General features: G+C 31.9%; 1 protein-coding gene across 6 annotated transcripts in view; it reads right to left on the bottom strand.

The window, feature by feature from the left end:
• The window catches only part of Cntln (centlein), a 306,285-nt gene that overhangs the window by 234,969 nt on the left and 43,828 nt on the right, over positions 1-27,488 (bottom strand). For all 6 annotated transcript variants that reach the window (XM_027950608.2, XM_071600659.1, XM_071600660.1 and 3 more), the window contains one exon: positions 5,665-5,749. In XM_027950608.2, coding sequence (XP_027806409.2) covers positions 5,665-5,749 — 85 coding nt within the window. The remainder of the gene's footprint in view (positions 1-5,664; positions 5,750-27,488) is intronic.

Here is a 27,488-nt window from a genome sequence, read left to right as displayed (position 1 = left end):
CTAAGAAATAGGCTATATGCACTTCAAAAGTTCCTATCACTCTATATCCCCACCAACATTTAAGAGGAAGGCTGAAGGGATTTTTACAAATCCTGTAAGTATAAATGGAACCTCAATGTAGTTTTTAATTTTGTATTTCCTGTTTAATTAGTAGGTCATAACAAAATGTGTATGACATTGGTCAAACAGCATAAAAATAGATAACATAAATGGCCCATCCACAAGTCAGAGTCCATTCTTCTATTCCCATCTAAGTCTTATCCTTTTTGAAGATTCAGCTTGCAGCTCCTTTCACATTCAAGAAGGTTTCTACAACTAGCCCACCTATTTTATAATTCTTGCCTTCTCTAACTTTGTACATTTCTTAAATGATTCATTTGACATATAATGTACTATCTATTCTTGCTGATTATCTCTAAATACTCTTTATCTTTCAAATAGGATTAGTAAGAATTTACAGATGAGATTTATACTGAATGATAAATTCAAAGATGCAAACATTAAGACTATTTTAAAAACATCTATACAGCTATTACTCTAAGGAAGAATGTCCCTTTTCTGGAGTTTATTTAGATTCTAGGACAGACAGACACTAAACAACTGACTTAAAAGTTTTAGCATGGTTTTGGAGCTGGGGTTGTGGCTCAGTGGTAGAGCACTTGCCTAGCATGCATGAGGCACTGGGTTTGATCCTTAGCACCACATAAAAAAATAAAATAAAATGAAGGCATTAAAAAAAAAGAAGGTGTTTAAAAAAAGGTTTTAGCAGGGGTTTCCCATTAAACTGAGCTAAACTTAACAAGCACTAACAATAAAAGTTTATCGCATTAATGAATTTGGTAATTTATAAGGAAAAACAAATAAAATGAATGAGGTAAATGAATGAATGAATAAGGTGAGTTAAATAAAACTATCATTCTAATACTTTTACAAATGTAAATATATTTTATAATGAGTAATGTTACACAAAGCGGTTATGCAATATGGTGAGATAAGCAAAGTAAGCAAAATGAGATGTTACTTTGTTTTATAAAGTAATGTTATACAATGTTACATCTGTATAACATAACTTATTATACAATATAACATTTTAATGAAGAGGAATAATATCAGTTTATCACAGTTTAATTCAGAAAATTGCTAAATGCTTGAAAAGTCTGTAGAATTCAACATATTTTCCTAATGAAATGTACTCTTAATGATCTACTTTAAATAATGAAAGCACAGGTATATACAGTTAAAAATCATTTTAAAATTAAGCTTTATAAAACTTTTTTCAACAAACCTTTCTGGATAGAGCAAATTCTTAATGGTCTAGCTTGAACTAATATTAAAATAACAAACAGAGCTCAGAGGAACCATAAAGCATACAGAGTGACAAGAGAAAGTATGTCTGGAACAAATAATTTATATGGATAAGCCAATAAATGAATAATTCAAATCATGGTTAAGATAAATCTATAGAGAAAGAAGAAAATAATAGGACAAAGTGGGGAAGGAGAAGAGGCAGGGAGGACAATAGCATAAGACCTAAAACTTTACCAGGTAATACTGGAGCATAGTTAATTTATTATTGATACTGACCTACTTTCAAAGTGGATGGGAACGTTTTAATTTAAGAAAATAATGAAATTACAACTAAAATAATGGTAAATGAAGACAGGAAAAGGGTTAAGAAAAATAATTGCAATTCAAAACCAAAATTTATTTCTCAGATTCCTAGAAAGGTAAGAAAAAAATAAATACAATGCTAAAGAGCAACTGTCATTTAATTAAATGCAATACACTAAGTTATCAAAAGTCATGTTATTTAGTTGAATAATAGAAGAGAAATTTATTAAATCACTTATTTCATAACAGTGACAAAGCTAAAGCATAGTCTTCATAAAAGAAATGTATGGCAATTCTTTACACTATTACCAATAAAATGCAAGTGCTGGGGCTGGAGTTGTGACTCAGTGGTGGAGCACTTGCCTAGCATGTGTGAGACACTGGGTTCGATTCTCAGCACCACATAAAAATAAATTAAATAAAATAAAGATATTGTGTCCAACTACAATATTTTTGAAAAATGCAAGTGCCAACATTTGATGGCACTTACATGAAGGTTTTGCTGCAACAGGCTTTAAAAAAATCATAACTTTCTAACAAATTTGACTAGTTAAGACTTAAGCTAAAGGAATTGTCATTCTAATTGCTATTCTAATCTACAAATTATAAGCTAATCTATTTAATATTATTCAGTAGAGCAACAAAAACCTAATAGAAACCCAGCATGGTGGCTCATGCCTGTAATCACAGCAGCGTGGGATGCCAGGGCAGGAGGATCGCAGGTTTAAAGCCAGCCTCAGCAACTTAGCAAAACCCTGTCTCAAAGTCTCAAAATAGAGGCTGGGGATATGGCTCAAGTGGTAGCGTGCTCACCTAGCATGCATGAGGCAAGGGGTTCTATTCTCAGCACCACATAAAAATAAAAAAAGATATTGTGTCCACCTAAAACTGAAAAATAAATATTAAAAAAAGTCTCAAAATAATAAGTAAAGGGCTGGGGCTGGGGATATTGCTCGGTGATTAAGCATCCCAGGATTCAATCCCTGGTACAAAAAAAAAAAAAAAAAGACCTAATGCAGGGACTTCCATTTTCTAATTTAGCATGTAATCTTGGAAGCTGTATCTCCATTCACACAAGAAAAGAAAAATAAATAAATAAACAAACTGAAAATCCACAATGTTTAGAGTCATCAGAGAAGTGAGGTCACTGGACAAAGCAATATTTCCAAAATTGAAGAGAGAAGTAGATATGAGAATAATAATTGACCAAAGCAGAAGACAAGGAACAGAAAACTCCATGGGAACCAGTATCAGGATAGGAAAACCTATGTATAATTAGCTAATTAATGGAGGAACTACGTGGACATATTTGAGAGTTAAAAACTCCAAGAGAGTCTGGACTTTGGGGGCAGGTGCACATTTTCATGAGTTTTACCTATAGGAGCTTTATCAGGCTGTCAAAGGGAAGACTGGTGAAAAATACCTTCCTGCTGCCAGCAGGCAGAAAGGAAGAGTAGCCATTTAAAAATATATAGCACATTCTTTACTTTTTAATAAGATCTGCTCTCAAGAGAAACTGTTTACCAGAGCCCAGCCTAACAGGATTTTGCCACAGCATAATTAATCTGGAAAAAAGAAATATCTAACCCCAACAGCCTCCAGCCTTCCTAGCTCTCCTAAGGAAAGAAACAAAATGGAGAAGCAATTATGTAGGTAAAAGTACAGAGGCACTCTTAACCAAAAGACTGAGACCTAATTATAATACTATAGAATACTTCTTCTTTTCCCCCAAGCCTCACCACCACATCAATAGGGCTCTGATAAAATAAAAGGGCAATACAAATGAAAGAATTATGCATGTCAGAAAATATTTCAAAGTCTCAGAAGTCCAGAGAAATTCAAACAAAATTAAGGCCACCAAAGAAACATTTAATCTCTAACACCTACCACTACAACAAACAGTAGACACAGCATAATCCCTAGGGTGATAAATACAAAACCTCACAATAAAGGACTATTTACATCAGTTCTTTTTACTCATTTGGCTAACTTTATGTTTCAGTTTGGCTAGGCTATGGTACTCATAGTATCCAATGTAGATGTTGTGATGAAAATACTTTTAAGATGTGATTAACATTTAAATTAGTGGACTTTGATTAAACAAGATTAGCCTCAATAATGTGGGTTAATCATACCCAATCAACTGAAGGACCTAAAAAAGTCTATGGTTACTGAAGGAGAAAGGAATTCAACCTTCCATTTCCCTTAGGATTTGCACTATAACATCATCTCTTTACTGCGTCTCCATTCTGCCAGCTGGCCTTGTAGAATTCAAACTTGTTACCCCATAATTGTGTGAGTCAATGACTTAAAATAAATGTCCCTTAGCAAATAAAAGGGGAAAATAAATCATCATTTATGAAAGCCAATATATTTTTAATATAATGCTATAGCTTCTACATTAAACTAAAGAATGTTCATTAAAGCATTGCAAACTTAATGTTAAAGGATATTAAAAAAGTGCCAAAACTCTAAACAAATTAAAATGTTATTTTTAAAATGCTATTTTTATAGTATCAATTGTGATATTTTGTATACGGAAAATACAACTTTTGTTATGGTATGAAGAATCCTCCAAAAGCTATTGTTAACTCAGAACACTCACAGGTGAAAAGAAGAGGTTATGAGAGCTCTCACATAACCTAATCAGTCTATACCAGCTTGAATTAACTGACTGGGTGGTAACTATAAGCAGATGGGGTATGACTAGAGGAGGTGGATCACTGGGGGTATGCCCTCAAAGAATGCAACTTCCCTATGGCTTCTCTTTGCAAATCCCTTCTCTGCTTCCAGACTCTTGCCATGGACTAAGCAGCTTTCCTCTGTTGGGCCCGTCATCTATGAACAGAGACCTCTGAAACCACTAGCCTCAAATAAACTTTTCCTCCTGTAAGTTGTTCTTGTCTGATATTTTGGTCACAGCAACAGAAAAGCTAACTAAAACAACTCTATAGAAGATATAAGAGTCAAATTAGTATGTCATATTGGGATATACATCCCATTGTAGAAAGAATTTATATGAATGTAGAGAAAGGGAAAATAATTGAATGTCTTATTGAAGTTAGTTTCAACATTCAAAATTTTAATAGAACAATTTTATAATAATAACCAATCTTAGCTTCAAGTTCCCATGACCCTTTAATTGTTAGGAAAGAAAATAAAGAAATATCAGAACAGCATGGTTGCCAAAAAGCTACTTCTATTTAATCCAAAAACAGATTCTTTCACTGCTGCTTTTAAGACGTCTGCATTTTAAAAATGGTTCCGGGGCTGGGGTTATGGCTCAGCGGTAGAGCGCCTGCCTCGCAAGTGCGAGGCCCTGGGTTCGATCCTCAGCTCACATAAAAATAAATAAATAAAGTAAAGGTATTAAAAAAAATGGTTCCTAGAAGCACTGCCCACACACACTGTTGCAATAATACTATACCAATTTATACAGTTACACATAATTAATCACATATTAACTAAATTGTATAACTTGCTGATTATATATATAATATAGGCTTAAACTAATTCAAAAATACACATTTTCAAATGATGAAATAGATTTATACAAGTTGTTGTTCATCCTTTATACAAATAATACCATACGCATATTTATAAGTTTCACAGGTGAATGAGTGCTAATAATAAAAGACAAAATTCAATAAATAATAGGTAAATACTACTATAAAACTCACATTACCTAAAAGTTTAAACAAATATATATCTTAGCCTACTAATTCAGAAAACAAAGAATAGGCTATATGCACAATATAAAAATAGACTCACTACAGTGATTTCAAAATAGTAATGCTTTAATGTAACCACCTGGATATTCTTAATGAACACTATTGCAAAAAAATTAATAGTATTAAAGATCTACTACCTGGGGGCTGAGGTTGTGGCCCAGCAGAACCTAGCACATGCAAGGCGCTGGGTTCAATCCTCAGCACCACATACAAATAAAAACCAATTAAAATAAAGATATTGTGTCCAACTACAACTAAAAAAAAAAATCTACTACCTGAAGTAAATATATTGATTTTTTAAACATTTTATTATAACACTAACCTGTTCCAATTCTTGTATTTTAGCATCCTTGACTTGCAGAATTTCTAGAACTTTTCTGTCTTTTGCTTCAGATTTTTGTTTTTCTCTAGAAAGAAAAAAAATTAATAGTTTATTAATCATAATTTCTAACTAGTCCTTTAAATATTCATATCCTGATAATGAATATCACTTTAAGAGATAAGAAATTAAATTATCTTGGGTTGACAGCCCTTTCAGAATTAATCAGAAACCATATGGCAAGTGACAACAACTTACAACTGCTGACAACCAAAACAACTTCATATTAAAAGAACAGTTTCAGGGTTGGGGATGTGGCTCAAGCGGTAACGTGCTTGCCTGGCATGCGCAGGGCACTGGGTTCGATCCTCAGCACCACATAAAAATAAAATAAAGATGTTATATCCACTGAAAACTTAAAAATAAATATTAAAAAATTCTCTTTCTCTTTAAAAAAAAAGAACAGTTTCATTTCCAAATTTATGTATATCATCAAAAATGTATATATTGTTTAACATTGAATGCAATGACCAAAAGGTCATCACTTTTAAATTAACTAACAATAAAAAGTAAACATATTCATAGTAATATAGGCATTTTATACACGTAATTAGATTAGAATAAAATAGTATCATTTTTAAAGTAGGATTTTCAAAGGAGAGACAGATTTACTAATTATCAATATTCTATGAGTAGAATTTTTTAATTTTTGACAACTTCTTATACATTCCTAGCCTCTGAAAATACTACTACCTAAACTAAATAGTAATTGTATAATCAAAGCATAATCCTTTGGGAAATAGAAAATTACAATACATGTAAATAATGATAATCATTTAAAAATAGAAAGCTTTAAATATGCAAAGGAGGAGAAGGAAAAGGAACAAAGATTGGAAGAGATTATATAATCAAGCTGATACTGTTTAATTTATATCAAAAATGATAAGAAATCTTCTGGACACAGAGTCATAATTAAAAAAAAAACAAACTTTATAAATAGGTAAAGAAAATAGGAATCTGTGCCTAAATCACCCATATATCATAGAATTTACAGACAAGGAAGAAAGAAAAAAAAGTAAAGAAACATAGCTACGTCCCTGAGGATCACAAACTAAGCAGAAATACAAAGCTATGAATGGGGATGAAGAGGTTATTTGCTATCCTCCAGGTCCAGATGTGGGCTGAAGTGAAAAGGAGCTTGGTTTCTGGAGATAATGAAAAACAAACTGCCTTGCTCATATGCCGAAGAATAATCAAGCTCATAATTTGAAAGTAAGCCTAGGGTGGAGTTCATAACTCAGGAAAGGAGACTGCAGAAAGCTTCTGAATACACTTGCTGGGAACTAAGACTTTCATGAAAGCCTAAAATGGCAAAAGTTTATAATAGATATGGCACCCCATTCAGGGATTGGACCAAAGTACCCTGTTGCTGAGGCACTAAATATAGCAGACCTCTATGTCACTGTTGACCAAGAGCCCCAAGTTACCAATATAAAGCCTATTTCATGAAGGGTTTCTGGGTGAGGTTGACAAATCAGTGGCAACCATAAAATATCTACAGAGAAAAAGAGAAGTAATAGTAAAAGATAAAGGGAAGAATAACAATTCAATAATATCTATTGAGCATTTATTGTAAGACAGGCACTGGCCCAGGGATTAGAGACACTACAGAAAACAAAATACCAAAAGATTGACCTCATGAAATTAATATTTTAGTAAAGAGATACTGAAAATAAAGATATATAAGTGAATACATAGCCTGTCAAATGGCTATAAGTATAATAAGGAAAATAAATTAGGATAGCTAAGAAAGTGATGGCAATAAGCTTCCTTTCATTCCCAAGTAAAGTGAAAGGAAGAGAAAGCAAACTTGTAAAGCAAGCTTAACAAATGACTCCCTTTAATATTTGAGTAAAGATCTAAAGAAAGGAAGTGAGAGTCATGCAGATCTCAGAGAGAAGTTTTTTCAAACCACCAGACTAGATTCAAGTACAAAGACACTGAACATACAGAATAGAACACATCCCTTATCCACAGGCCCTGTGTTCCAAAAACTACCCTCCATAGATGCCCAAAATCACAAGATAACACCAGACTCTATACATGATGTTTTTTTCCTTACACATACATATCTATCATAAAATTAATGTATAAATTTGGCTCAGAGAGAGAGATTAACAATAACTAAAAATAAATAGAACAATTATTTTTTAAACATTTATTTTTTAGGTGTAGATGGTCATAACACAATGCCTTTATTTTTATGTGGTGCTGAGGATCAAACCCGGGTCCTGCACGTGCTAGGCAAGTGCTCTGCCGCTGAGCCATAACCCCAGCCCTAGAACAATTATATTAATGTAACTATAATAGAAGTTATATAAATGTGGTTTCTATGTTTATTCTTGGGATTTTTCTACTAATATTTTGGGAACACACTTGACTATGGGTAACTCAAACCATGGGAAGCCAAATCACAGATAAGGGGAAACAGAGGAACTACTATAATTGGTATATTCAAAGAACAGCAAAGAAGTAAACATATTTGTAGTAGAGTGAACAAGTGAATGGTAGCTGAGAACAAATTGGTCACTGGGCATAATATGTGCCCTTTTAAGCCCCATGAAATGTGAATCTGATTTTAAGTGAAACAGTAGAGCACAGGACAGTTTTGAGCCAAGAAATAACATATTACAAATTGACAGTTTATGAGTATCATACTAGTTATTCAGGTTGAGGACAGACTGTAAGGATCAAGGATGGAAAGAAAAGCTATTAGGAAGCAATTGCAATACCCCAGAGGAAAGACACAGGTGAAATGAATAAGACAGTAAGTGTGGTGATACTGAAAACTGATAAAATTCTAGATATTCTGAAGGTAGAACTAACAGGATTTCCTAGTGCTTTAGACATGTAAAAGAAAGAGAAAAGTCAAGAATGTCTCTAAGGCTTTTTTGCCTGGGCAACTAGAAGGATGGAATAAATATGATTTTAAATATAGAGCAGAAAATAGTTGGACACTGATTTGGGATTTGTACATGCTAAATTTGAGGTGTTCTAGTCAACATCCAAGGGAAGTAAGCAGTTTGACAAGTCTGGAATCAATAAAGCAGTTAAGGTTAAAGATACAACTTTAGGAGTCATTCAAATGCACTTTATCCAAATATATCATAAGAGTAGATGATATTATCCAGGTGTTATTTTGAACAAATAAATCTGAGGAGTTAATCTGGTACACTTCAACATTTATAGATTATGAACATGAGGGAAAATCTTTCAGTAAATGATACTAAGAAGACAGCCAAGCCAGTAGTCTAAGAGGAGAATCAAGAGATGTAAGTGAATGAAGTATTTTTAGAAGGAATGGTCAACTATGTTAAATGCTGTAGATGCTTTAGAAGATAACAATTGAAAATGGGTTTCTTAATTTAGACATATCAGGTCACTGATGATCTTAACAAGAACTGTTTTAGGAGAATGATGGGTATGAAAACTTAATTGGAATGAGTTCAACATGCAAAGAAAAAAATTAAGATAGTGAAAATTCCTCTTCAGAGAAATTTTTCTATTTAAAAAGCAGCAGAATAAAACAATAGTTCAAGGGAAATAGGAGATCAAAAGAGAGGGGGTTTTATTTGTTTCAAAGATAGATTGCAAATGTGTATAATGACATGAACAATTCAGATAGCGACAAATGCAGTTTATTTGGATTTAGATGAGTATAAATAGTTCTTACAATGAAATAAAAAGAATATGAGTATACCTTCAGATATGTTAGTAGTTGGAGTTAAGAGGAGAAAAAGTTCTCTCTCCCATAAGAATATTTTCTCAGTGGAGTAGAAAGCAAGGGTATCTATCAGCTCAAAGTGAGAATGAAAAAGAAGTGCAGGAAGCTTAGAAGAGAGGAAGAATAAAATATGCTGAGATACTAGGATAGTCATTAGGTCAAGAAAAAATAGGAGACCACAGAGATAATACTAAGACTACTTCACCAAAATGGCTAAAAATTTATAAAAGAACAGTGTCATCATGGTCGAGGGTTTTTTCTATAGTCACCTTTAACACTCTGAATGAAGGAGCACATTAAACAAGATGTGTAACAAACTATGTTGGAAATTTTTCAAATATGAATTACTACTACTACTTCTTTACTATTTGCACTTTATCCTGCTTTATTAGTCATTTTCTTTATACTATGCATTAATATCAAATTTCATGCAAAATTACAATCCATTGTCTTTAACTGGGCTTCCTCCTGTGTTTCTTCTGTAAATAGTGAAATTTGACATACTTTTGGAAATTAATACCCTTTTTATTTTATACTTTATAGTCTTTTATTGTTTTACAAAAATATTTTATATTTAAAATATATGTTCTTTTACATACACACACACACACACACACACACACACACACACACACACACATATATATATATATATATATGTAAATGTCTATCATTTGTCACTGATATATACCCTGACATTATCATTGGTATTTTTAACTTTCCATTATAAAATCATTAGTATTGCAGGAAAATACTATAAATTCACTTGAGGAATAAATAGATGAACAAAAATAACCAAATATCAAAATGCAGAGCATGGTATGATTTACTTAAGGACAAAGATACATGTTGAAAAAAATCAAGGTATTAACTCCAGTTGGAAATTCCTCATTAGTTTAATTTACAGAGTTTTTTGTTTTGTTTTGTTTTAATGTACTAGGGATTGAACCCAGGGGTTGTTTAAGTCCTCGCTAAATTGCTGAGGTTAGCCTCAAACTTGAGATCCTGTCTCAGTCTTCAACAGCACTGAGATTACAGGCATGCACCATGGTCCCCATTTCAGTTTTTCTAATCTACTCTTCCATCATAAGTCTGCAATCCCAAAATCAATTCTAGGGTTTATTTTAAATAAGATAAGAATAAAAGTAGACTATATACTATAAAACCCAAACAAAAGCATTATTATATCACCCAGATGAATTTGAAATAGGGTAATTTCTCTATGATAGAAGTATGTGCAATATAACACACATACAGTCTAATCAGTGGTTTTCAAAGTATAGGTTGCCAGAACAGCAGCATCAACATCAACTAGGTTAGAAATACAAGTTCTGCAGCCCACCCCAGATTAGAAACTCTGAAGGCAGGGGGCCCAGTAACCTATGTTTAACAAGGTGCTCTAGAGTAAATGTTTGTTTCTCCCCCAAAATTAATAATTCCAAATGACAGTATTTGGAGACAAAACCTTTGGGAGGTAATTAGGTGATGAAGGCAGGGTCCTCATGAATGAGTAAGCACACTTAGGAGAAGGAACACTATAGAGATGATCTTTTTCTCCATTATATAAGTTAGATATGGCAAAAAGGGAGCCATTTGCAAGAGAGCTCTCACTGGGAACCAAACCAGCTGGAACCTTAAATTTGGACTTCCCAGACTCCAGAACTGTGAGAAATAATTGTTATTTATGATACCCAATCTATGGTATTTTCTTACAGAAGTCATACAAGGCCTCAAGTGATTCTGATGCACACTAACATCTGAAAGTCCAATAACTCACACATCTGTCAATAGATTGTAAATGATCCAATGCTGTTTATAAACAGTTTACAAATTAAATAGAAACATATAAAATATAAACTTTAAAAACATACCTGTGACATTTTATAATTGAACAACCCTAAAAGTGATATAGTGTTTAAATTTTGAACTGAAAAAAATAATCACAACTCAAAATCTTTATGGAAATTTGTCCCGCAGCTCCTCCTGTTGGTATGGGATCTCTAATATTTTCACAACAGAAAAATGCTCCCAAGAGAAAACTGCTACAACATGTATACAGTATCTTTTACATAGAACAATAAAATAAAAAAAAGGTTTTTTCAAGTTTAAAAATCACCAACCTATCTGAAAAATTCAATTAAGACATATTCTATATATTTACAAGACATTAAAAAAGGTTCTCCACCCCCGCCCCTGCAAAAAAAGACACTGTCAAGAAGTTGATGATGATCAATGACTGAGACAAACTCCTGTTTAACTAATTAGAACCACTGATGTGCAATAATGATGTGAGCTAAGAATATTTGCAGACTTCTTTAGGATGAAAAATGAAGTGAAGAAAGGCTGTCAAATGTGTACAAGTTTAAAGCTCCAATCACTATTCCCAAGAGTACTACCCATTTAAATATTTAACATTGCCATCCTTGGCCACATGAATTACCATGCTAACTTTCTGCCATTTTTCTAAATTCAAAAAAGTGAAAAATTATTCTAAATCATTAAGAAACAAAAATTTATTGTGTTATACACCATGCCATATATTATACAATATGACAGGATCGTATTTTCTGGGTTTGAGCCCATTTTTAATGAGATGTCAGAATGAAATATTAGAGTCTAAAAGAAACATTTAACTATAAATGGGATAATGATATTGGTATGAATTTAAAAACAAAGAAAATGGAAAAACAAATCTTACTGAAGTTGATTATTCTTAATTAACAGATAATAATTCACAAAATAAAGCTTATTGGACTATTCTCTCATTTGAGTTCAGTATTAATTAAAATGAAGATTTTATGGATATTATGGGCTTTTGCCTTTAAAACATTCTGAATTTGTAATAAATATTTAGATTCTAAATAAAAACATAAGTTAAGGGAAATGAGAATATTTTTATGAAATGCTTTGTCCTTTTATTCATTAAGTGTTTTATAGCCATTTTCCAATCTTGATTATATATAATGAATTACCAGTATGGAACCCAGAATAATACACTTAAACTTGAAAAAGAGTTATAAAAATATTTTACAGACACACTTTACTCCATAGTAAAAAACAATTATTGGGGGGGGGGGGAAATACCACTAGTACTCTGAATAAAAATAATGCAACAAATCCTAATACATATAAAGTTTGGTATAAAATATTTTAAAGGTTTATATCTACTTAATATAGTTAGTTTGCATTGGTACATAAATTAGTCTTTATTTTATAATCCAGAATTTATACATATTATATTTTATTTTTAAAATAAAATAAATATTTAAAACTAAAAGAAATCAGCCTCACACATGAAAAATGACATACTTTTCCCTTGTTCAATCAGGTAGGTTCAGATTAAGATTCAAAATAAAAGTAGAATCTGGATCGTAATTTATGGCATATTGGTGAATGTTTTAAGCAAAGAAATAATAATTCAAAAGAAAATAAGTATTTGGATTTAATATATTACTAAACAATATTATTGAACTCTTATGTAATCAGTTAATTTCTAAATGTATCAAGTTGAAACTCAAAGAATAACATATTGTTTTAAAGTTGGAAATTAAATGACAATTTCCTGATTTTCTTGTTTCTTTTAACTACATAGCCAGATATTTCTGCACATACCCAACATTTATTATGTAGAACATTCATAAAGGAGTTGGAAAAGATTGTGTATTTATATGACTTTAGTAACTGTGCAAATATTTTTTTCACCCAGAATTTAGAAGTCTCTTGCAGTGTTCAAAAATATCAGCACTTCAGAACAGACTGTTTTAACATCTGCACATCACCAGGGTTGCCCCCAAGGATTTTTAAATGATGCCTGCCTGTGCTGAATAAAGTGCTAACTTGCACCTTGCATTTCATACTGTGTCCTGAGCAGCCATCCAGTTGGTACAACACCAGCTGAATTCCCACAGGCCACTGTTCACTCAGGCTTGACTGCAATTATCATGTCAATATTTTGTGCTCCAATATGCAGATATGCACACATGCAAGCAGCGTAATACTTTCATCTCCATGAAATGTTGACTTATGTTCAATGTTTTGGGGATGTTTAATGAAACTACAATAAATTTCCATTAAATGAAGTCAAGTCATGATTATTTTACCTTAAAATAAAAATTATGCTTCTGTATTGCCTTCCTCCATGTATTAAAAGGCTAAATTTTGGGGGTAACTATGCTTCACTGTATTCTCACAATTCTTTAATTCAAAGGTCTTCATAAAAGTTAAAGATTATTTGTCAAGCTTCTTGTACCTATAGTAAAAGTTCAAATGTATTTCTTTACACTTTATTGCATGTTTTCTCACCTGGAACATTAGAGTAGTTCCAATTAAACATCTTTATGTTAGTACCCATGACCATCCATCCACATCTCTGCCTGAACATTCATGACTATTGCAAAAGGAAAAATGCTCAGCAAAAATATATTTATGCCCCGAGTGGAACAACCTAGCAGCAATGTTGCCAGATGGCAGAATTCTGGCAGCAACACTTCAGGGGTCTCCAACCAGCCATGCTACTACCATGCTCCAAAATGCAACCTCTTCACAGGCTGTGTTGGCTTAATACACATGGGACAGTGTACAACCATACAGCAGCTGTGCAACCCATGTGTTTAGGAGTGGAATTGGAGCATCAGAGAGGTTTTCCCAGTGATGAGTGAATATAGCATAACCTATAGTAACAGCCTGCTTTTATCAAGAATCTAAACTTTTTAACTCCAAATATAAATGTAAGATAATCTCTCATTTTTCTATGACATTAAATCTTTAAATACAAGTATTTCAAGGATATAGCATATACATCCTATATAAACAAGAAAAACTGAACATTATCTTGCCCATTATATTTCCTTCTATGATTGCCATTTTCCAGGATTGAGTTTTCATTTCTAGACCAGAAAAGAAGGGACGGATTGGCAACAGAAAATAGGAGAATAAGTATAAGAAAAAATTAAAAGAAAGTCTAATCAAAAGTACAGAATATTAAAAATGAATCAAACTATGTCTCCGAGATTTATATAAAGATGCAACATTTAGAACTAAAAACTAGTAGGAAAATAAAGCAGTTTTTACATAAAATTCATTTAAAACATTTATAAGTAAAAAATAAATTATCTTTGATAAATCCTAATGGCAATTTGAGATTTAGAAATACTTTAAGTTTTCTAATTCAAGTACAAAATACATTAATTTTAGGATCAATAAACTGCAAATAAAATGTAACATTAATTAATAATAACATCAAAAAAGTGAAGTTAAGGGCTGGGGTTGTAGCTCAGTGTTACATCACTTGCCTAAGATGTGTGAGGCACTGAATTCCATCCTCAGCGCCACATAAAAATAAATAAATAAGTAACGCTTTAAAATAATATTGAAAAAAAGAGAACAACAACAACAACAAAAAAAAAAACAAAGTTACTCTGGAAGTCTAGTCTATTACATAGAAGATGCTAATTGACTTTTCTTAAGACTCTACATAAACAAACTAATAAGGAACTTAAGCTGTAAAATGAAATAATAATACACTTTCAATTTCCTAGGCAGTATTACATTCCCTGTACATTTATTAACTCAAACAACTCTATTCTTAATTATATTTTACAGGAAAAAAAAAAACACTAAGGCATAGAAAAAGGAATGTTTTTCCCTGAGTCACACAAATGGCAAGCCAAAATTCTAAAACAATTAACCTAACTCTACAGTCAGTTTTCATTATCACAAATCATTAAAATTAACTTTTTTTCAGATGTTAGAGTTAAGTCTTAAGCAATTACACTGGATAATGTGCAAAATTTCTCCATTTTTAAAATAGTTAAATTGGATCTTAGATTTTTCCATCCATAAAGATGGCAAAATATTCACCTTTCTAGCTTAGATTCTCTTCTGTATAACTTTACCTCAGGTGAATGGCAGAACTGCCAATGAAGCAGTTTTAACAGGCAGATACTCCAATCTCAAACCAGATGTTGGTAAATCATAATTTTATAGAGGTCATGGGTGAGTTGTTATAGCTCAAGACCCTCCTAAATGAATCCTCAACTTGATGAAATAAATATTCACATAATCAAGTCTTTTTTTTTTTGATAAGTCCTCAATGGTTAAAATTAAAAATGTCAATCCACACACATCTTCTGATCGAAGTTCTGATCACTTGAGAGAACATTATTATAGCTGAATGCCTATTAGAAAGCAAGTTCTGAACTAAAAGTTTTATGTACACTTCTCTAATCCTTTAAAAAACACTTTTAAATTTTTATTTTAAAAGAAATAGATCTAGAGAGTTTAAGGAGGTCAAAAAAATATTTAAGTATTTAAACCCTGATCTATATGACTTCTAAGTCTGTACTCCTACCCATCCTTAGCTATTGTCAGTTTCAAAATTCCTTACAATAAAATTTAATCTTATATAGACCTCCAGAAGTTCTGACTTTACACAAAATTATAAGAGATTCTCATGCATGATCAAACAAAACCTTAGACATAGAAAAAGTACACTTTAAATTAACAAGCACTACAAAAAAATTGCTGAGACACAGATAAATACAGGAACAAGAACATCTTCATTAAATAAGACAGTTGGGAAGAACTCTCCAAAGCCAATGATTAGATTTTTTACCAGAACTACTTTCATGAGAAGTGCTTTTTTTCCCTTCCCCTGATCCTCTCTCCCCACATGCAGTCTGTAGAATTGTAGGATATAGTCAGTAAATAATTTTAAATTTAAAGGATTTTTAAGCACCTATATATATACAAGCTATATATAATCTATAGAAAACTAGGAATTAAAAATCTCATTAAAAACTTACAGAAATTTAAAGAAGACTCAAGATAACAAAAAATAAATAACAACAGAATGCTCAAATATTTTGTGCTAAGATGAGAAATGATGTCAGAAAAGAAGAAACAATAGCCTTATTTAAGGAGCAAAGCAAAAGATACAAGGGAAGGGTTATACCACTGGCTGCTAATTCAAATAGTTTTCATTTCCAGCAATATTTATAGGTCAGAATTATGACTCGGCATAGTTGTGTACTTTCCACGTCATTGTTGTTGACCTCTCCAACAAACCTAGCTTCCAGTTAACTACTTGCTAATATCCAATTCCTTGAAGTCATCATGAAACACATTCCAATTTTAATCTTGAATTCACTACATCATTAATGGAATAAAATGCTACTACATATATGTTACTCCATCATTCAAAGTTTCAAGATATTCTCTTTAATTTCTTTTAAAAGAAATTAACTGACTCAATCTATTAATAAATGACTCAGCTAGGATCTTAACATAAATTTGGGTCACATTTATGTGCCTTCTTTTTTCCTAATTGTCTGGCTAACACTCAGGTAAAAGCTCATACTTCCCTCAAAATGTGGTTAAAAACAGAAGCCCTGGAACTCTACTGCAGGATTTCAAATTCTCACTCTACCATTCATTATCTCTGTAAATTTGGACAAATTATTTAATTTCTCTATGCCTCAGATCCTTCATCTGTAGAGTGGGAATAACAATAGGAACTATCTCCCAGGACCACTGTAAAAATTCAATCAATACATGGAAAACACTAAGAACTGTGTATCATCCATAATAAACCATGGATAAATAAAAGATAACAAAATTGTGGTTGTTCCATAATATGTTATGAATATATGAAGTGTAAATGTATCTTTATAATATTATACAGGAATGATATTTTCCCCTGAGATTTAGAATATACTTCCTTACAAATGTACCATTCTGAAAAATCATTTTGTGTCATAATACAATTTAGTGCATTTGAATGGACAGATATTTTTCATGATCAATTAGCAACATCCCTAATCCACTACAAGAAAATTGACACCATAAAGTTCAATAACAGCACAAACAGCTTTTAGTTATTTTCCTTATTACAGCTTCACAATAAATTTCACCTTATTTTTTGTTTATATTACCTTGCACAGTAATATCTTCCTTTATTTTTATCTCATTTAATATCGTGTTTCAATATTTTACTATTTCTCTTTGTATTTCAGATTATGTGTAAACATGCTACATAAAACAATTTATTCAATAACTTTTTCATGAAAACTCTGCTATAAGCACTTTTCTATCAAGACAAATATCATGATTCCTTTATTTCACCATTACTAACTCAGTCTCTTAAGAAACTCTTCTGATCAAAAAGGATGCTAGTTAAAAACAGAGAAATTAGCACATCAATCATGCCAGAACTCCATATAAAACAGTGATGAACATTAGAAAAGAATTAGTTATTCCCACAATATCCAGAATGTGTGCCAATGCTCCCAGGAGTGCTATAGCAAACACAGAAGGACACAGTGGGATATTTTAAATATTTGAGTGAAACACAACAAACTTGGCATCTGTTGAACACTGCATAGATTATAGCTAAGTTCAGGATTTCAATGTTAAATTGCACTACGTTCCTTTCATGACATCATAGCTTTACGAAACTGGGTTTTTAATGACTGTTGTGACAAAAAACAGAGAGCAAAAAGCAATATGAAATAGGAAATAATAATGGCAGTGATCAACTTGATTCCAATGTTTGAGAAGTTGTCCAATACTAAAAAGGCTCACACATCCTATTAGTAAACAATTCTGATCATATAAGAGTAAAGTTAAAATATTTTTCTTTCAATTTATATATACATTGGCAATGGCCACTAAATTGTGAGAACATTAATAATCAATAGAACTGTTAGGTATTTGCTTTCTGCCTTGAAGCACCATGAAATCATTACTGATATATGTAGAGTATGATGAACTGAGACCATTTGGGAATCCCTGAGTAAATCTTTAAAGAAAATATCCATTATTTAAATGACTATGAATTATAGTGTGTGAATAGTTACTAGTTGTAATATTTATAATTATAGTGATCTTACCAAAAGTCTTAATTGATATAATTATAACTCCACTCATTCTCACTCAAACTTAATCTCACTTCTTTCTGTAAAAACCATCATTTTGCCAGGCTCATACTTTGCTCTTCAAATCTAAAACTGAAAGTCTTTTTAAAAATAACAACTCAAGAATTGAGAAATAAATCACATATTCTTAAAGTTAACAGGAATGTTTGGGCACAAATTTTTAACCATTAAGAACTTCTATGTATAAACATTATCTTTTATCAATCAACTTCATTATTATGAGAGGGCTACTTGAAACTCTGAATTAACAATAAAAAAAACCTGTTGAAATTTTGACATCTGATATATTAAAAAATTTAGTTGACCTGTGAATAAAATTAAAACTCACAAAATAAACTACTTTATAATTTAATACTATAATAATGCTATAATTTAATACTTAGCAACATATACATTAAAAAGCCTGAAAGTTCTGGATCATTTCTCAGCATATAAAGCTGCATTAACTTCTACTTATATCCAAGAAGGAGTAACAGGAACCAGATTTGTTTTACTATCCTAAACAAATTGAGCATTGTTCAAAATATATGTTCAGCCAGTGGACAGCAGGTAACAAAGGACTGTCTTCCCTGAAGAAAGATAACCTATGAGATAAGCTCTATGATGGCCCACCTCACAGGCAGTTTCCAAGCTGAATGGACTACTGGAAGGTGGTAAAAACTATAGGATGGGGAGCTAATTGAAGGGAGAGGGTCATTGGGGGCATTGGGGACTACATCTTATCCCCAGTCCCTTCCTCTCTTGTTTCCTGGTTGCCATGAGGTGAGAGGTTTTAATCATTCCTTCTACCATGGTGTATCTGCCTCTCCATAAGCCAAAAGCAATGGAGCCTGCTGACCATGAACTGAGACCTCTGAAACTGTGAGCAAAAACAAACCTTTCCTCCTTTAAATTTATTTTCTCGGGTATTTTAGTCATAGCAATGGAAAACTAACACAGATTCTTTGTGTGAGTGTTTATCAGTTCATGCCTGAGTAAAAAGTACTCTGGGAATTGGAGACACTTATTGGGACACAAGAGGTTGAATAATTCCTAGAGGTCACTGAAGGCTGAAATAATTCATGTTCTCACTAATTACAGTGGAAAAACTTCATAATATTCAGGGCGTTAAGTGGAGTCCTCAGAAGTATCATGCCTTATGAGTGGGATTAAATTCATCCTAGACAATAAGAAAAGCAACTCTAGACCTACTCTGACAAAGCTTAAAAGCAAGCCCCATAAATATCAAACTCATAAATAATTGCATGCAAGAACAAACTCCAACTCTGTGTGTGTGTGTGTGTGTCTGTGTGAGAATGTGTACGCATACGCACACTGAAAATTGCACTCAGGGCCTTATATGCGCTAAACACATGCTCTACCACTGAACTATATAACTACACTCTTAGACCCTTAACATTCTTTTAAAAACTACAACAAAAATGTAAAAATCAACAAGATAAAATTCGATATGTCCAGCACTGTATCAAAAATTACCAGTTGGGGTTGTGGCTCAGTGGTAGAGTGTTTGCCTCACATGTGTGAGGCACTGGGTTCGATTCTCAGCATCACATATAAATAAATGAATAAAATAAAGGTCCATTAACAACTAAAAAAAATATTTAAAAAATTACCACTTATGCAAAAAAAGTAGAAACATATGATCCATACCTAGAGGAAAACTGAAGACTCAGATAACAGAATTAGGGAATTCAAGGACTTTGAAATAGCACTTATAAATAACAAAAACATAACTTAAGAATTTCAAGAAAAAATATTATGATAAAGGAAAGAAAATAAAGTTTAAAAAAATAAATGGAATTTCTAGATATGAAATATGTAGCATCTGAAATGAAAAATATATTAAATGGAACTAATGGCAAATTAAATAATGCAGAAGAAAATATGTGAAAATTTGAAATAACTGAAGTAGAAATTATTCAAGAGAGTAGAATTAGGGGGTTGGGGTTGGGGCTCAGCAATAAAGCACTCACCTAGGACAAGTAAGGCCCTAGGTTCGATCACCTAGCACACGCAAGGCCCTGGGTTCAATACTCAGCACCATATAAAATAAATAAATAAAGGTATTGTGTCCAACAACAACTAAAAAACAAATATTTTAAATAAATAAATAAATAAACATATTAAGATTTAAAAAAAAAGAGTAGATGAAATAGTTTTGTGAATGAGTATGTTAGAAACAAAACTGTTTTTTCCAAACAAAACTGTCTAAACAATATTATGTTAATTTAGGTAACAATTCTCATTAGTGAAACAAGTCATTTTAAAAGCATGCAAGGAAAAAAAAAAAGGTGCAGTGGGGTTTATAGTATATCTCAGTTGTAGAGCCTAGCACACTCAAGGTCCAGGGTTCAATCCCCACCACTACAAGAAAAAAAAAATTCTCTGGTCTATTCTGGAGTTGAAATATATTTACAATGAATACCTGTAAATATAAGGATCATGATTTTTAATAAATTTCTATTAATAATTTTATTGGTACTTTATAATCATACAAAATAGTGGGATTGGCTCAGCGGTAAAACACTTGCCTAGTATGTGTTTGATTCTCAGCACTACATACAAGTAAATAAAAATAAAGGTCTGTTGACAAAAAAAAAAGTGGGATTGTGACATATTCATACCTATACATACATAATTTGTTCAATTTCTTTAATTTCCTTCCCAGGTACCTATACTTTACAGTGTAGCCATGCATGGATTTCTAATTCAAAATCAAATGCAATTCAATAAATGTTTTTGAACTGAAGACTGCTAACCTTAAAATTAATAAAAGTGCTCAACTGAGAAAATCAAAATGAATTATATCATATGCTCACAATACTTCCTAAGGCCTACCAACACAGATCCTACATTGTTGCTGTAAGATTCTCTTAACACAACTACCCAATTTCTAAAGAGATAAGCTGAAAGCAACTCTCTAGAGAAGTACTGAACAGTACATATTATAGATGCCATGCTAAATATTCATCAGTAATTTAAAGATGAGGAGTCCTCTCAAGGAGTTTATTGTTTACTAAATGGGCTGCCCATAGAATATTGGAAACCCCTATTAAAAAATTTTACACAGAATCCAAGATGAAAGAAAGTATCCTCAATTGAGGGTCAGAGAGCAGTTTCAATGATTCTAAGAATTAAATAATTGGAAATATTTCAAAAAGCAAGAAGATGAGAGAAAGGTCTTTCTAGCAAAGTGAAACATTCACGGTACAAGGAAGATATTTCTGTGTGTTTTGTATGTGTCCTACCTCCTTAATCTCTGAAGCCTCTTCACTGATATAAGCTATCCTTACATTAGATCCTACACATGATCTACATCTGACTCATATTCTACAAATGAAGAAATAGTAAAAACGGAAATTAAAGGAAGAAAAAATACTGAGCACATATTTAAAAGCAATGTTCATGGGAAGATATAAACCAGATAATCATTAAAAAGGAAACACCATTCACTGTAGCAAATGAAGATGTATCTTATAGGCAACATGCAAGTTAGGAATCTTGTTTTTTAGTAAACCCTGTAAAGGCAAAAGTCATTGTTATGGTTTAAATAATAGATGTCCCTCAAAAGCTCATGTGTGAGATAATGAAAAAAAAGTTTAGAAGTCAAATGACTGGGTTATGAAAGCCTTGATCTATTCAGTGCATTAATCCCTTGATAGGTATTAACTGAGTGGTAACTCATGTAAGGTATGGCTGGAAGAGGTGGGTCCATAGGGGCATGCCTGGGGGGTTATATTTGATCATACAGGAGAGCTCACTCTCATCTGCAGCCCTCCCTCTCTCCTCTACCCTCTCTGCTTACTGGTGTAATACCTTGAGCTGCTTTCCTGCACCACTCCCTTCAACTATATGTTTAGCCTTGAGCCTGAGGGGATGAAGCTGGCTGTCTATAGACTGAGACCTCTGAAACCCTTAGCCCTAAAATAAACTTTTCCTCTGTGTATTGTACTTGTCAGATCTTCGTGGTCACAGCAGCAAAAAAAAGCTGACTAAAACAGTCATGTTTTGTTTATAACTATTCAGCCTCTAGCACAGTAGTAAATTTGTCTCAGAACTTACATTTCCTTTGGCCTTATCCATGTCCTAGTCATACCAACACAATAAAATTTGATAATATCTAGGGAAAATTAAAGAGTACATACTTAACCTTGGAATATAAATAATAAATATATTCAAACTTTCACCAAAAGAGAAATTTCAAGAGAAAATGCCACTAGAATGGCAACATTCATATGGGCTTACTTTAAGGACACCAAATAAAAAATATTTGCTATAATATTTTATTTGAGGTTCAAAAGCATGCAAATTTAAGATAATTTGGTCAAAGCTTAAATAAAATTCTAAGACTTAACCAAAGGAAACAAAAGATATTGTATTGTGGGTTTGATTTTAATATAAGTTTTGTTAATATCATACTTCTCTCAAACCTACATTCCTTTGAAAAACATTTATATATAATTTATTATTTATATATTGTTCAATTATTTAATTGTTTATATATGATAATTATATAAATATCATATATTTATAATTATATATAATTAATTATATATAAATGTGAATAATTATTTTTATATTATGTCTATATAATTATAGATATTATCACTACCATTTCACATTGTTTTCTTAAAGGAGCCTCTTAGATCCTACCAGGTTTTGAACAAAGATATGCTTATTTGGGTGAGGTTAATTTTATCAGTATGATATTGTATATGTATAACTAATGTTTTAATGAATTAGTCTTAAAGTGGAAAGTATGGCAGTAGAAATTATGCTAACAAGGCTGGATGGAAGCTCACTGAAGCCAATCCAGAATGTCAGTTGCAATCATGATCATAGTAGCAACACTGCATTTCTCCCGCAATACAATTCAATTATAAAAGTTGATTCCTATCTTGCACCTAATGACTTTCACAAGTGGAAAAGTATCTGGTTTTATTTTTTCACTGATTTTTACTCCTGAAAAATTGTCTCATATATACCACCAAATTTTGAAATCACCACTTATTATAACTACTGCATTTTAAAATTAAACTGCTCTGTATTTTAACTATTAGAATAAAAATGCTTAAAACTTGAAGTAATACTACAAAAATATGGTATGTTGTATAATAAATATTTAAATTTACATATTGATTTAAAAACTCAAATTTAAAAAGAGTTAGAATTTTACTTATATGAATATAAGTATATTCATAAATATATGCTTGATTATTTTTCAAGTTCATTTAAGATTCCAAGAAGTAATTTTGATAGTGAAACATCAATACACTTTAATTATATTTCATAAAATTATTGTCTAAATTAGTTATAATATTTATGTCAATAGAAACAGCTTAATATAAAGCATGAGATGAACATTTGAAATCATTTTTTGCTTCTTACATGCTATCGTAAGTGAGATTATCTCATGACCTCAATGAGAAACTTCAAAAAGTTCACTATTTTTCCATTTCAACCAGAAGTTATTTACTTTACATTTGACTGGTTCTTAATCACAAAATTAGACAGTGGTTTTCATGTGTTAGGTACACTTCTTATCTGGTGAATATAACTATATCTGATTATTAAAGGAAAATATAAATAATATTATCTTTGCTGTGCAAATTAGAAATGCCTTTGGGATAAGAAAAGGCCTCCAGGTATTTTCAAATAAGTGGATGCAGAAGTGTATTTCATGTTTAGTTTACCTCCCAACTATTTTAAATACTATTGATCTCTGCATTGTTTATATATAATTATATCTAGTTCATTTTCCTTTGAAACATTTATTTTTGATGATAATATGAAAATTAACCCAAGGCACTTAAAAAATAAGGTAAGACTTTATCAATATTAGTGAATGGCCAAAGATTATTGTTTGTAATTCATGTGAACATTTTATGTTACCATAATTGTGGTTTTTATTGAGAATCTATTTAAACATTAATATACATTTCCTTATACATGTTTAAAAAGAATAAACATTTGTTCACAAATTAATTTTAGTGCTACCATATAGACATCAAAAGTCTATATATGATAGGCCTGGAGATTTAGCTAAGCAATAAAGCACTTGCCCAGCATGCACAAATTCCTGAATTCAGTTCCCAGCAACTAAAAAATAAATAGTCAAAAAAGAGTCTATATATAGTAAAACACTATAAGCCTACTCAATGAGTTTTAATGTCATCTTTTCTTTCAAGTTTACAGTCCCAGAATAACCTTATAAAATGATAAATTTATTTTTTAAAAAAGAGAATTATTCTGGCTACTTACATGACAGAGTAGTTATGTTGCATTCATGAGTATAACATGACTTAGATTTACAGATGGTTTTAAAATGTTTGGATCTATACATTAACTATAAATTTTTTATCTTCTACAAAAAATAATAAGTAAATGATAATTCTCAATAACAGAACTTCAAGGTTCATACTTAACTATTAAAATCAGTACTAAATATAGATTTTAGGATATTTCTGTCCACATATAGATGCAGAGAAGATATTCCAAAAACACAGACCCTCCAGTAACAACTAATGATCTGCTTCACTTGACTTCATGAGTAACTCCATCAATTTTACTGATGTTAGAAACTATTCCAGCTGGGACCCTCCCATTATAATTCATATGATTAATTATGTCCGACTAAATAAAGATCTACAGCAAGTACGGCAAATATATTTTTCTCTCCTGTGCAAAATCATAGCAATGGGCTATTTGGAAAGCTGTTTAATTCAGACTCAACAGGAAAATACAGTTGTGAATAATCATTAAGGTTGCTATACTAAGGAAGGGAAACAGTGATAAACATGGGCTAGGTTTCTCTCTGGGATAAAATCTACTTTCTCTCTGGGATAAAATCCTCATCTAGTAAACTTTTTAAACCCTATTCTGACAAGCAGGCTGCAACAATGTCAAATTACCCACCTCAATTAATTCACCAAATACAGTGAAAAAGTAAGTATTTTTAAAAACATGGTCATCTTCTGTATAATTAATATGGACCAATTTTTTTAAATGGTCATCTTTCACTCCCAGGAAAACAGAAGTACTTTTCCTATTCCTCTCTCATAACACAACTAAAGACCCACGTATTAGATGCAAAACAAACATAAGAAAACTCTAAAGATGGAAGAAAAAATGTCAGAGTGGCTAGGGATCTTGGGACACAAATAACAACACAACAATAAAAGGGTCCTCTGTGTTTTCTTTTTGCCTCATATATCACAACCATAGATCAGGAAAGGTCAACAATCTAGAAAAATCCATAAATTTGAAAAGAAAAAAGCCCTAGCAAAAGCATGATCTAAGAACCATGAAAAAGGTAACCTACACAGAAAAATTTAGCTATTAACCATTCTATTCCAGCCAAACATCAAAGGGGAAAAAATGTAACTCCATATTTATACAAGTGAGGAGCCAACATTCTAACTCTTGCAAGACTGTCAAGAAGTTCCTTAACCCTCCCTATTTTAACTATTCTATTCAAAAAATTCGCATCCACTGAAAATATATTTCATGGATAAAAGGGAAATCAAGACATTCTTTTTACTTTTTTGGTTTTTAATTTTATATTTGTTCTAATTAGTTACACATAACAGTAGAATATATTCTGATACATCATACATAAATGGAGTATAACTTCTCATTCTTCTGGTTGTACATGATGTAGAATCATACCAGTTCTGTAATCATATATGTACATAGAGTAATACTGACTGATTCATTCTACTACTATCCTTCCTACCCCCATACGCCCTCCTTTCTCTTTACTCCCCTTTGCCTAATCCAACATACCTCTATTTTTCCATAGCCCTCACTGTGAATTAGCATTCACATATCAGAGAAAACATTCATCTTTTGGTTTGGGGGGATTGGCTTGTTTCACCTAGCATAATATGCTCTGGCTCCATCCATTTACCTGCAAAATGCCATAATTTCATTCTTCTTTAAGACTAAGTTGTATTCCATTGTGTATACATACCACATTCTCATTACCCATTTGTCTGTTGAAGGGGATATAGGTTGGTTTCATAGCTTGGCTATTGTGAATTGAGCCGCTATAAACATTGATGTGGCTGCATCACTGTGGCATGCTTATTTTAAGTCCTTTGGGTATAAACCAAGAAGTGGGATTAGTGGGTCAAATGGTGGGTCCATTCCAAGTTTTCAGAGGAATTTCTATACTGCTTTCCATAATGGATGTACCAATTTGCAACCAATCTTCACCAATATTTATTGCTGCTTGTATTCTAGTGTTGTTGTTGTTGTTGTTCTTATTCTTATTAAAAAGCTTTCTTTATTTTTTGCATTTATGCACTTTAATATATACATAGATGGGAATAATAATTTCTCATTTTTATGAGTGTACATGTTGCAGAATCATATTTGTCATGTAGTCACACATAAACATACAGTAATAATGTCCCTGTTTGGTTCTACTATCTTTCCTATCCCCACATTCCCTCCCCTCCCTCCCATCACTTCCCTCTACCTTATCTAAGGTAATGCTATTCTTCCCTAGTACCCTCAGCCTTATTGTGAATTAGCATCCGCATGTTAGTGGAAACATTTGGCCTTTGGTTTTGTGGGATTGCCTTATTTTGCTTAGCATGATATTCTCCAATTCCATCCATTTATTGGCAGTTGCTTGTATTCTTTTAATTGCCATTCTGACTGGAGTGAGATGAAATCTCAGTGTAATTTTAATTTGCATTTCTCTGATTGCTAGAGATGTTGAAAATTTTTTAATATATTTGTTGACCAATTGTATCTGTTCTTCTGTGAAGTGTCTATTCAGTTCCTTTGCCAATTTATAGATTGGTTTTTTTTTTTTTTTTTGGTGTTAAGTTTTTTGAATTCTTTAAATAGCCTAGAGATTAATGCCCTATTTGAAGTGTATGTGGCAAACATTTTCTCCCATTCTGTAGGCTCTCTCTTCAAGTTATTGTTTCCTTTGCTGATAAGAAGCTTTTTAGTTTGAATCCATCCCATTTATTGACTCTTGATTTCACTCCTTGTGCTTTCAGAGTCTTGTTAAAAAAGTCAGTTCCTAAGCTGACATGATGGGCCTACTTTTTTTTTATTAAGCTCAGTGTATCTGTTCTAGTGCCTAATGTTTT

This window comes from Marmota flaviventris, chromosome 13 (assembly GCF_047511675.1).
Source record: "Marmota flaviventris isolate mMarFla1 chromosome 13, mMarFla1.hap1, whole genome shotgun sequence".
In the NCBI taxonomy this organism is placed as follows: domain Eukaryota; kingdom Metazoa; phylum Chordata; class Mammalia; order Rodentia; family Sciuridae; genus Marmota; species Marmota flaviventris.
The sequence above is the reverse complement of the archived record's forward strand: the minus strand, read 5'-3'. Positions and strand labels throughout refer to the sequence as shown.